General features: G+C 45.6%; 1 protein-coding gene across 1 annotated transcript in view; it reads right to left on the bottom strand.

Annotated features, from left to right (window-relative positions):
* FUCA1 (alpha-L-fucosidase 1) overlaps nt 1-12,756 on the bottom strand; it is a 113,218-nt gene that overhangs the window by 20,842 nt on the left and 79,620 nt on the right. The window contains exon 5 of the mRNA XM_078680819.1: nt 4,570-4,770. Within this exon, the coding sequence (XP_078536945.1) occupies nt 4,570-4,770 (201 nt within the window). The remainder of the gene's footprint in view (nt 1-4,569; nt 4,771-12,756) is intronic.

Here is a 12,756-nt window from a genome sequence, read left to right as displayed (position 1 = left end):
TTTATAGAGACTAACATCTGCTTGGACGTGGCTCAGTTTGGTTTCAGGCCAGCCCACGGTACTGAGTCTGCATTGGTTACCGCTCTGGACGACCTTCGTTCGCATGTCGACCTTGGTCGAGCAGCCTTTTTAGTGCTGCTCGACATGTCGGCCGCGTTCGACACGGTCAGCCATGCCATTTTGATCAGGAGACTTGAGGAGATTGCGGTATCTGGCCTGGCCCTGGACTGGTTGGTCTCTTACCTTGGTAATAGACACCAGGTGGTAGCCTTGCCGCCCTACCGTTCTGACATCAGGAAAGTGGGGCAGGGCGTACCTCAAGGGTCGGCCATTAGCCCTATTCTATTTAATCTATACCTCCGTCCCCTGGTCAGCCTGATCAAGTCTTTTGGCATTGCGGTTATCAATTATGCCGATGAAACGCAACTTATCTTCTCGTTTGAGGGTAGGGATGCTGTGTCACAGGAGACTTACCATTGCTGCATGACAGCTACCGCAGAATGGCCGAGTCTGAATTCTCTGCAATTCAACAGCTCAAAAACCGAGATACTGCACTGCTCAATGGATCGCATTTCCCGGCATTTGCCACCGGACTTTTGGCCTTCCTCTTTCCAGGGCACGGGGGCAGCGACAGTCTCAACTCGGAATCTGGGTGTGTTGTTCGAATCTAATCTACAGCTAGACACGTTTGTCAATAAAACCGTGGCTACGTGTATGTTGCTGCTCCGAACATTGCGGAAGATTTTCTCTTTCCTCCCGGCTCATGCCCGCCCAGAGGTAGTGCATAGTATCATCTTAAGCAGGCTTGACCACTGCAACGCGCTACTTCTGGGTGCGCCAGCTACCCTAGTGGGTAAATTGCAGTGAGTGCAGAATATGGCTGCTAAGCTGGCTCTTTCCAGACGGCCTCTGGACTCCTCTTCCTTGGCGCTATGGATCTCCAGTGGCTGCCAATTGCCCATCGCATTGATTTTAAAGCACTATGTCTTGTTTTTAGTGCTCTCCATGGCCAGGGGCCGTCCTCGCTGCAGATGATGTTCTCCTGGTATACGCCTACTAGACCCCTTCGTTCCTCATCAGCCTGCCTGGTGATAATCCCTAAAATTATGAGGATTCGGATGGGCGGACGCTCCTTCAGGTTCGCTGCAGCTAAGCTGTGGAATGCTCTACCCTTGCCCTTGAGAAGCAAGGAGGATCGTTCCTCCTTTAAAAAGGGATTAAAAACACACCTCTTCCCCAGGATAGCGTAAAGATTGAGGCAGCATAATATTGTGTATGGCTGATCAAGTCAAGCGCCAGGATACCCTTTGGGTGACAGTCTGCGCTATACAAATACGCCATACAATACAATACAAGTCGTGGTTGTTATACCACCTTCTTATTTTATGGTTTGGTCTCCCCCTGGAGCCTGCTGTGTATTAAGCTATTTACTGTTGTTCTATTACTGTATTATTGTGTGCCTTGTTCTCTAATCTCAAAGATGGAGCCCCTGGTCCAAATGGCCTCCCCAAGTCCCTATTTAGGCAAGATTCAAAGTTTTGGGCCAGCCAATTATCTCCCTTGTTTTGTCACAGGCTAAGCACCGGGAAAATTCCGGACTCCTGGAGGGGCAGTATTTTACACCCGATACACAAATCAGGGCCCCGCTCAGATCCAAATAATTATAGGTTAACAGCCTTAATAGATGTAGAGGCCAAGGTCTATGCACCAAATCTTTTGGTAGAACTGGAATCCTGAGTCAGCAGCAAAGGGCTAATTCCTCCGACACAAACAGGCTTTAGGGCTGGAATGGGCACTTTCACAAACCTATCCGCACTAACCCTCCTGGCTAAAAAGGCAATCGATAATTTCTCCACGCTTTACACCTGTTTTTCAGACTTGACAGCGGCTTTCGATAAAGTGCCTAGATCCAAACTTTGGGCCAAAATGAAAGCCTGGGGCGCGCCGCCAAAGCTACTGGGAGCAATAATAGAGCTATACACGGACACCTCGGTTCAAATAAAAAAAGGAGACGGCCGATGGCTAACTAAGAAATTCATAACTCTGAACGGCCTAAAACAAGGCTGCGTGTTGGCCCCTAGCCTTTTCAACATCTACACTGCAGACCTAGAAAGTGATCTACGTACAATCCAGGGAGATCCACCAAAACTGGGCCAAACACCCATAGTTAGTCTACAATATGCAGACGACATTGTGCTCCTCTCAAAAACCCCGATCGGCCTACAAAGTTTGATTTCCAAACTCGCGTTATACATCACTAAAGCACAATTAACTATAAACCTCAAAAAATCAAATATCTTATGCTTCTCCAGCTTCCGAAAGAAAAAAACAAAATTTGTATGGAGGATACATTCTTCCATATTGACACAGGTGGACAAATATAAATATTTGGGCATTTCACTTGACCATCAATTAAAGTACAACCACCACTTAGAACTGGGGAAGTCAAAAGCCAAACCGCTTCAATTCGCCTTTAAAACTATACAAAAACATCTAAGTGTTAGTTCTACCGGCCATATGCTAAAGATCGTAGCTGCCAAATTCTTGCCATCGCTCACATATGGCTCGGAAATGATGGCAACCAGGGACTCCACAGCGCTAAATCTTGCCCAATCCAGACTGTTTAAAAACCTCTTCTCGATCCCGAGACACATCTCACAAGCCCAAATACGTTTGGAATACGGACTGACCAATCAGATTCCGGCAAGACAAGGTGCTCTGGCCAAATACTACTGGCGCGTGAGGGACGCTGAAGATAACACCCATGCCCATCTCTGCTGGCTAGAGGTCGAAAAACAGGACGGGTCCTCTAATTCAACATACAAATCCCTTAGGCAAGCACTTGTTTCATTAAAGCTGGAAGAAGCCTGGCTGTCACCTATATCATACAACGCTTTTAAACACCTTACCAACAAAGCCATCAAACAAGCATCGCTGCTAATGGACAAAGCCGTAGTGGCCGGAAAAAGCCATGCCTGGATTGTGATGCCAACTTACAAACATCTGAAAGCTCAGCCATACTTGCAAGGTTGTTTTAGGGACTATTATAAGAGGAAATTAAGCCTCCTGAGGCTGGGATGCTTCTCGAGTAAAGACCTCACCCCCAAATGGCAACAGGCCTGGTTAACCTCTGCCTGTCGCACCTGTGGCAATGCCATAGAGTCTTTATTGCACTTAACATGTATATGCCCGGCTCTGCAAAAACTAAGGAAAACGCTTTTGCTACCACTTTTAAGAGAAGCTCAGGTGAGAACTTGCAGGGCGGCTGTGATAGAATGCCTCAGCGGGTTCCGGATACAACTAGCCTGCAAAACTATAAAATTTCTGGCTCATGCTGCAGAAGAGCTAGAAAACAAGGCAGAAATTAAAGATGACCTTGGCCAACCGGTCTCATTACGGCTGCCCCTGGACTCCCACTTCCCTTCCTAATGGACATCCCTTTATTTTCCACTTTCCCAGGCAGTGTTCTCCATTCTGAGTCAAAATGCGCACCCTCCATCAAATTCATTTATTCCCCTAAGCATTTGTACTTTTTCCAAGAACAATCATCAGTTGTTTCGTAGTTCCAATGAGATAGTCATACCTTCCCCCAGCCACATTCTCATAATTTCACACTGCGATTGTATACTTGTGTAAGTTTGCTAAGATTATGTTCTTTTTTTTTCTTCCCTTTTTTTTCTTTTTGAACTTATTATTTCTCAGGTGATTTTAATGCTGTTTTTATGCTGACTCCACGATGTACATGTTTGTATGGTGGTAAGACCCACCCTTTTATGATTTTTTTTATAAATCAAATAAAAGTATTATTATTATCTCATAAAGATGTTAGTAGAGAGTATTTAGTAATAAAAACATATATTTTATATATATCTTGTGTGGTTCTCCTTTCACTTGGTCATTCAAGAGGTTATAATCTGGTAAACCAAGCTGTTTTAAATTCCTTCAAGACTTAGCCTGAAGGCTGCTCTCCATAGCTACCACTAGGATAGCTTTCAATAAAGGTTATCTTTAACCTAATCATCAATAAGGGTTGTGTGGACTGGTGCAACGTACTCACTATAACTAGTGGACAGCATATACCAGGCCAACTTCTCACAACCATGAACAGAATGCTTGAAAGGGCCTTCTTGTCCATGTTCTTTTGGATCAAGAATCTCTATACATGTGCCCAAAGTAGTCTGTCAGCAGGCAGAAGGCAGCTTGCAAAGATTCCGCTAAAAGCCACAATGCAAGAAAACCGCCTCAAGCATCACAGGGCACTGCACAAGCAGCAGCCAAAGTTTTTTTTGGGCTTAAATTAAAAAGATGAAAATGATGCTAAATGGGAAGACTACATGCACACAATCACTGTGCATATAGACCAATGTGCTGGAATCAACCAAGGTGTGTTTTGACAACTATTAGGAAACGGCAATCGTCTTAAAGGAACACTCATGGGGCCCCACAAAGAAAGCTACAGTTTGCCACGTCATTGAAAATCAACAAACACAAGCCGATTTTACTTACCTACAACCCCCTGCTGAGCGTGTGTACATACACAAATAATGTTTTGAACAGTAAACAACTCACATGAATTATGCTACTTTCACCCATGAGCTGATCCACTTCCATGTTCCTCCGATAGCCCCAAGAATACGTATCAATTGATGTACACATCTCCCACTTGTGGTCCGGCAGAACACCAGGCTTGTACTTATCGACACAATTGTAGAATCCTCCATGATGGCAAGAGCAGTTTTGACACCACCGATCATTGACCACCACAGTATCCTGAAATAAAAAATTAAGATAAATAAAGGGGAAAAAACTAGATATTCACTCAAGGCCGTTAAAGCAGACCACTGAGAAAGTTTAAATGAACATAGTACTTGCCTACGGTAAGTACTTTTCTAGTAGAGACTCTAACAAACTGCAGATTCCTCACCTTGTAAATTTCCCCAGGCGCCAGACTGGATCCAGAGAATTTTTAAGGCAATTCCCTTGTGCAAAGATAAGTAGCGCTATATGCCTCCCAGATGGATTTGTCCCGCCCTGGATGTGACGTTGGAGGCACTATACCAGTGCCAACTCTGTGCACTGATTCAGTTTCTTTCTGATCTATGTCCGCACCATTTAACACGGATCCCATATCAATCAGAATATGTTCAGTGTGCATTTGTCTTGATTGGGATCTTATTAATGGACTGTATAAGTCCATTCCTCAGAACAGGAAGGAGGGTGGGTCAGGAAGGTATCTGTAGTTCGAGTCTCCACCTGAAAAGGCAGTACAGAAGAAAAGCAAATTGTCCTTCTGATAGAAACTTCCACTGCAAATTTCGTAACTTGTGAATAGATACCAAAGGAGTACCTTTGCAGGTGGTGAGTATGTTAATGGTTCAGACCAGGAAATCATGCAGGACAGATTGGGCAGAATGCCCATCCCCATCCTGGCTGTCCAGGCAGTAATTTGCGAACATGTGGCAAGACGTCCAGGTAATGGCCTGGCAAATGTCCAGAACTGCCAAACAATGCACCAGCACAGTGGTAACTGCTTTTGTTCTGGTGGAGTGAGATTGCATACATTTCTGGGGGTTACTTTTTGTTTTGGCCATCCTGTAGCAGATCTTGATGCAAAGCCCAATCCATCAGGAGATTGTACTCTTTTGCAGTGAATTGCTCTTTTTTGCTATAGAGAAACCAACAGTTGGTGATCCTCTTGGTACTCTCTAGGCCAATCAATGTTGAAACTAAGGGCCCTCTTAGGGTGGATGTAGTGAAGTTGTTGTTCTTCCTTGGAAGGGTGAAGCACTGCGACAAGCTGATGGATTGCCCTATGTGGAAGGGTGTGACTACCTTTGGTAGGAATGACACTTTTGTCTTGAGGACCAGCTTCTCGGTTAAGAATGAGGTGTATGGTTGTATCATCGACAATGACTGAAGTTCATTTGCTCACCTGGCAGATGTCATGCAGATAAGGAATGCCGTCACAATGGTCAGTTCACAGATTATAGCTGTTCATCAACTCAAAGCGAGCACACATAAGATAGGCGAGAACCAAATTAAGATACCATTGAGGCAACACAAAAGGTGTTGGTGGGAACTTGTGTATCAGCCCATTCAAAAACACATCAAAACAGGTGACTTGTAGAGAGGCAGATGATCTGGTGAACTTAAGAAGGCCAAAATAGCCGAAAGAAGACCCTTAACTGTTGCCACAGCAAGGTCTTCCTGGGCCAAAGAAAGACAAAACAAGAGTACATCAGACAAATGTGCATTTAATGATAGAACATGAGAAACACCAGACAACAAATTTCTCCTGGCATCCTGTGTACACAGTTTTGGTGGATGGGCGGCTGGCTCCCAAGATTACATCAATAACTTCAGGAGGGAGCCATCAGCTGCCACGGTTAAATCTCCATGCATGGAGGTGTTGGTTGTAAAGTACCTGGTCCTGCATCTGCGACAGGAGGGCCTCACGAAAGGGAAAAGTGATCATAGGACAGCTGCTCATGGCTGGGAGTTCTGGCTATCACCCAGTTCGAAGCCACAAGGCTGACTTGGGCCTGGTCTTTCTTGAACTTTGTCAGCACTCTGTAACGGGGGCGGGGGGAGGCAAATAGCATTCTGGACCCCCAGTTAAGATGGAAGGCCTCTCTGAAGGAGAACAGCATTGGGAACTCCAACACTTTCCTTGTGGTGGCAAAAAGATCAAGCTAGGGTTCTCTCCATTGCTGGAAGACTCCTGTGTTACTTTGGAGTGCTTCTGACATTCGTGATCCCCTAAGCAACATCAGCAGAGTTAGTCAGCCCTGGTGTTTAAAAATCCTTCCAGGTGCTGGGCAGTCAGGGAGATGCCCCGAGTTTTCAATCACATACAGTGGTGTAGAGCCTTCTGGCACAGAGCCCAGGACCCCATACTGCCCTGTTTGCTGCAGGACCACATATCGGCTGTGTTGTACATGAGAATCTGTGCTCGTTAGCCCTGATGGTTGGGAGGAAGGCCTTCAATGTCAAGTGAATCCCCCAACTCCAGCATGTTGATGTGAAAGAGAGATTCCGCCAGAGACAACAGTTCTTTGATCTCCACCTCTTCCAAAAGACCTACCCAAGTCAGAAACAAAGCTTGCGTCTTCTGAGTGGACACTCAATCGTCTGTTTCATTGCCTTGTAGTGGCATGGACTGTGGCCATCTTCGAGAGGTGCCTGGTTCCTGTTTTTTAGTGCGACGATTCCTGGGTTGGTTAGCCCAGTTTTAATGTGTTTAGAGTTTGCATTTTCACACTTTATATTTAGTTTGCTTCTAGTTCCCAGTATCTCTTAACTTGCAGGGGAGCCTGTCGGGTACAAACGGAGTTGCTGAAATCCAGTTCCCCCCTCCCCCCCCATTGTTCGCTTTCTGAGGCATGTCTACATTCCTGGCAAGTCGGCAACTGTCATGACCCTCTATGCCAGCCCTTTAAGAGGACCGGGTAGCGTGTCCGTGCAATGTCCTCTGAGCTAACATGAAATCGGCTCTTTCATTACCTTGTACTGGCATGCACTGTGGCCATCTTTGGGAGGGGCCTAACACCTGTTTTTAAATCTCACCGATTCCTGGGTTAGTTCGCCTAGTTTTAATGTGTTTATGAATTTGGATTTCCAAGCTTAATTTAGTTTGCTTTTGGGTTCCCAGTACCTCTTACCTTGCAAGGGAGCCTGTCAGGTAAGAAAGGGGTTGCTGGACCCCAGTTTGCCTTTTAGTTTGTCCCCCCGTTTTTCGCCTTCAGAGGCATGTCTACATCCCTGGCAAGCCGGCCACACCCACGATACGGGCCCTCTATGCCATCCCTTTTAGAGGACCCGGTAGCAAAGGCAAGCCTGTCTGCACCCGTCCATGTCCAGTCTGCACCGTGCGCCAGGACACCTGGTCATTTTTCCAACCTGGCCTACATGAGGGACGAGCTGCTTGATATCTGCAGAAAGGTAGGCAAAGCTGCAATGATGCTTACAACTGCAATGTTAATAAAAATCAATTCCAATGCCCTGCATGCAATTATGCCTTTAGCTCAAATCCAACATGGCGTACTAGTAACAACATGCCGGTAACTCCCACATATTCCACCCAGGTCCTAGGAGCGTCTTCTGAGTCGCTTTCTTGTGTGCTATTAAACACCAGGACCCTTGTCAAACATGAATATGAATTTGCTGAATTTATAAACTGTTATGTTCCGGACCTAGGGCCCGATTCGGAATACGGCGATCCCAAGGCAAGCAACCGTACCCGTAGTGGCGGTCCGACCGCCGCCTCCTCGGCTCTCCAATCTTGACCATGGCAGTCGAACAGCCGCTAGAACACTGCCACCGCCAGGATCCTGGAGTGGTGGGGATAGCAGTGATCAATGGCAACAGTGCAGATGCCGGCACCACTGTGCTGATACGACCTGCATTATTGCTGACCTTTCTACCACGAAAAGATTGCCGGAAAGACAGGGAAAGGGCCACGGGGCGATTTTGCCCTTGGGCGTTTGTGCATAGGGGTACATGTTGTGACCCCCTCTGCTTACACTGTCATGCCTGCACTGTGCGCCATGCAGGACATCTTGCAAAATACACAGTGCAAAAACATGCATGTGGCGGTGCCAAGGTGGCGGCATGTGTTGCAGACTCTCTATGAGCCGCAGCATGCCGCCTCCGTGGCACTGCCATCACAAAAACGCCAGCCCGGCGGTAAAATGGTAATGTGGCGGTCGGGATGCTGCTGGCTTGGTGCCGTTCTCACGACCGCCACAACGGTGGTTCGGTGGTCAGACTGTCAAACTCCTAATCAGGCCCCTTGTATTCCTTACGGAAACCTGGACTGATGCTTCATCAGACCCAGATCTGAAAATTGCAATTCTGGACAGATATGATTTGTACAGAGTAAATAGAAAAGTCAAATGGGGAGGGGGAGGAGGGTGGGGGTATGAATCGAGATTATCTGCAACCACTTTAAGGTAGTGTTCACTCCTGCTGCTCATTTAGATGGTGAAGCCCCGATGCTTGCTTTTAAATTTAATAACACCACAATGTTTAATGGTAACCTGGTATGCCGTCCACCTGGTCCAAGAGATAGTTTTGTTACATCGGTCTAGACCTTCATGGAGTCTTATATTGAGTTTCACAATTTCACCCTGCTGCTTGAGGAAAGTATTGAAACGGAGCTCAGGGAGATAGTTAATCTACCTACCAACAAGGCTAATCACACTCTTGATTGGATTTTTACTAACAATCTAGCAATAAGCCTCAACAAATTCTTACCTCTGATATGGTTAGATCACAGAGCAGTCCTTTTCAAACTTGCCATTCAAGGTAGTAAATCTTGCTCTCCTAATTCTTGGAATCCCACCAAAACACGTCCCTGGTGCAAAATTGATAGCCTCGAGTTTTGAAAAATAGTAGCCCAGTATTGGACACTAATATTGAAGTTGCTGCTTCAAATTTCACAGACTCGATACACTCTGCAGTCACTCGATTAGCTCCAGAAACAAACTATAAAAAGTCATAGGAAAAATCCAGCTGCTCCGTCGTGCTCTTCTGCACTAAAAAACTTAAACAAATATGCAGGGCTCAGGAACAGAGATGGAGGAAAGAAGACAACGTAAAAGAGCAAAATAAGTACAAATTAGTCATCGACTAGTATTAAGCGCTAATTAGCTCAGGATTTTTTTTTATTTTACTGGAAAAAATAAGTATTGCTAAAGACTCTGCGAGGGAACTCTTTAAAACTGTTACCATTCTCTCAAACTTTGACCAGGGTAAGCTCTTCACACCGGACCAAGCATTCTGTAACAAGTTGGCAGAGTTTTATTAAGAAAAGATAAACTGCGCCTATCGGAAAGTTTACGCTAATCAAGACACAGTTGTCCTTCAGTTCTTCTCCTTTTAGGGTTGCATGGAAATTTTGAATGGAGTGCAGAATAGTCTTGATAGTTTTACCACTCTAACTGAAGATAGAGTAATAAGACAGCTTGAAACCACCAAGTCAGGTTCTCCTCTGGACCCCTGCCGACCATATGTTATGCAAATGGTTTCCAGTACGATTTCGGTGCATTTTGCCAAATTTTTGAACAATGGGCAGACCTCAGGTCAATATCCAGTAGCAGGAAAAAAAGGAGTCCGTCATTGTGCCCTAATAAATAAATAAAAAAAAAACCTTCCCTTGATCCAGGTGATCCCAAAAATTATTGCCCCATTTCCTGCCAACCCCTACCTGCGAAAATACTGGAAAAGGCTATAAAAGAAGATCTGATGGCATTTTCTGAATGCAAATAATTTTTTGGATTCATCACAATATGGCTTCAGCCTCAGCATTGCACATAATCAGTCTTAGTTGTTGCCGAGGAGATTTGAATGCTGGTGGATAAGGAAGGGAGGGCTGCGCGGATTCTGCTCGACCTCTCTGCCGCGTTTTGTAGTGTAGTTTCTATATTCCCAATAGGCTCTGTGCATTGGAATAACATAATATAGTTTAGACGTAGGACTGAGGTCGACTAGGTCTCTATTGAATATATTAAACTTAATTGTGAGTGCCAGCTAGCTCAGTGGTCACTAGAAACTCTCGAATTCACAAGAAGGGATTAGTTTCTGACAACTGCATAAACAGGATAACTTTGTTTCCCAAGAATAAGAAATCAATTTCTAGAGTCGCAGAAACAATAGATAGCTATTTTACTCAGTCAAATCAAATCATCTTTATTCGGTTTCCATTATTTTTTAAAGCCATAAAAGTACATAAAAACACAATAAAAATTATTTTAAAATTCACATTCTTTCTAATATCAAAAGGTATTATAAAAACATATTATCGGTGCATATTGTTTCAGAAAGGCTATACAGTAACTATTCAGAGGTTCGTTCGGTGCCTAACACACAATTTAAGAAACTGTGCAGTGGATTTTGCCATCAAGTTGTTTTGCAATAGCTGTAAGACCAGGAAGGCCGGGCGGCATTTGTGGATCTTTAGAACCTTTAATAGTGGTGTTATCCACCGGCTACGTATTGGTACATAGAATTTACAGAAAAAAAGGACGTGGATTGTGGACTGTAAAGACGTTGAGTCACAGGGACACACAGAAACGTTATGGGACCAATCATTTTGATTGGGGAATAAAACCATATAGTGGAATAAATTAAACCTGAAACGGGTGAGGAGGTATCTTTCGTATTGAGTTAGGTTGTACTGAAGGTATGGTTGAATAGTTGGAACAGACTGAATCAATAAGCATTGCTGGACTGATGGCTTCCCTATTTCGCCCAACAAGCGCACTTGAGATAAATGTGACAGACATAGTGTTTTTAGTTCTTTTTTTGATATGGCGCTAGGGAGACGGTGGCAGTGTCTCCCGGACCCGCTGCTGCACTGTGAGTTATCTGTGATTTGTTACTGTGCGTGGGCTGCGAGAAGCACTAGCGGACACATTTTTAAAGCAAAATCTTTTTATCAGGACAACTTTTACTTGCCTTCAATTGTCCCCCTAATTCTCTCCCCGCATTTTACTGTCTGCCTGGGCTCGATATTGGAGCCTGCCCGCCTCGGTCCGACTCGGCAATTAGTGCCGTTGTGCGGAGGGCGGACAGGTAAGAGCCAGGCAGCACTTCCGGTTCTGCCGGAGTTGAGGTTAGCGCTCTAGTGGCTACCTCACTCCGGGCTATTTAGGCCGGCCTGACTCTCGGGCGCGCGCGGTAGGGAGACGGTGGCAGTGTCTCCCGGACCCGCTGCTGCACTGTGAGTTATCTGTTACCTGTGCGTGGGCTGAGAGAAGCACTAGCGGACACATTTTTAAAGCAAAATCTTTTTATCAGGACAACTTTTACTTGCCTTCAATTGTCCCCCTAATTCTCTCCCCGCATTTTACTGTCTGCCTGGGCTCGATATTGGAGCCTGCCCGCCTCGGTCCGACTCGGCAATTAGTGCCGTTGTGCGGAGGGCGGACAGGTAAGAGCCAGGCAGCACTTCCGGTTCTGCCGGAGTTGAGGTTAGCGCTCTAGTGGCTACCTCACTCCGGGCTATTTAGCCACGCCCTTCCTTCAAGCGCGCAGCGGTTGCGCGCAGGGGGCGCCTTCGAGCGCGCCTAAGAAGCGCCGAAGAAAAGCCCGTCTGCGCCCGTCCGCGACAGGACGGGGCGAGGGACGATGGACTCTGACACTGCTCAACGAGCCTCAACCGGTAAGGGTAACCACACAATTACCTACTCTGGCCAAATGCTACTGAGCCTCAGACCATCCACGCGTTGTAACACCAAAATCTCATGGCACCATGTAGAGGGAGGCTTTTCCTGTTTACAATGTCGGCGTCTTTCCAAAAATAGCACACCTCCTTCCAACCCAAATACCCTCCCACAGGGCTTGAAGAGCTTCCTTTTAAATGTGCGATCGTTACCCAAACACCAACATCAGGTTTGGGATTTAATAAACACCATTCAGCCGGATATATGTTTTCTTGTTGAAACATGGCTGAAACCCCACACAATAACTGCCATTGCAATGGGGATCCCATCCGGATTTAAGATCAAACATTTAGATCGAGAAATTAAAACAGGAGGTGGCCTGGCAATTATACACAAGGACCATATAAAAATCACTATAATTGAACAACATCTGAACTCACAGTTAGAAATCATGATTTTTAAAATTACTTTAACTAGCCATATTACCTGGAAAGGTGCTTTGATTTACCGGCCTCCCGGACCAAACCCTAATTTTGCGCTCAGCCTCCAGGAAATTTTAGCCCCCCACCTCAAATCCAAAGAAGACTTTATT

The sequence above is a fragment of the Lissotriton helveticus genome, chromosome 3_1 (assembly GCF_964261635.1).
Source record: "Lissotriton helveticus chromosome 3_1, aLisHel1.1, whole genome shotgun sequence".
NCBI lineage: Eukaryota > Metazoa > Chordata > Amphibia > Caudata > Salamandridae > Lissotriton > Lissotriton helveticus.
This window is presented reverse-complemented; position numbering and strand designations above follow the sequence as displayed.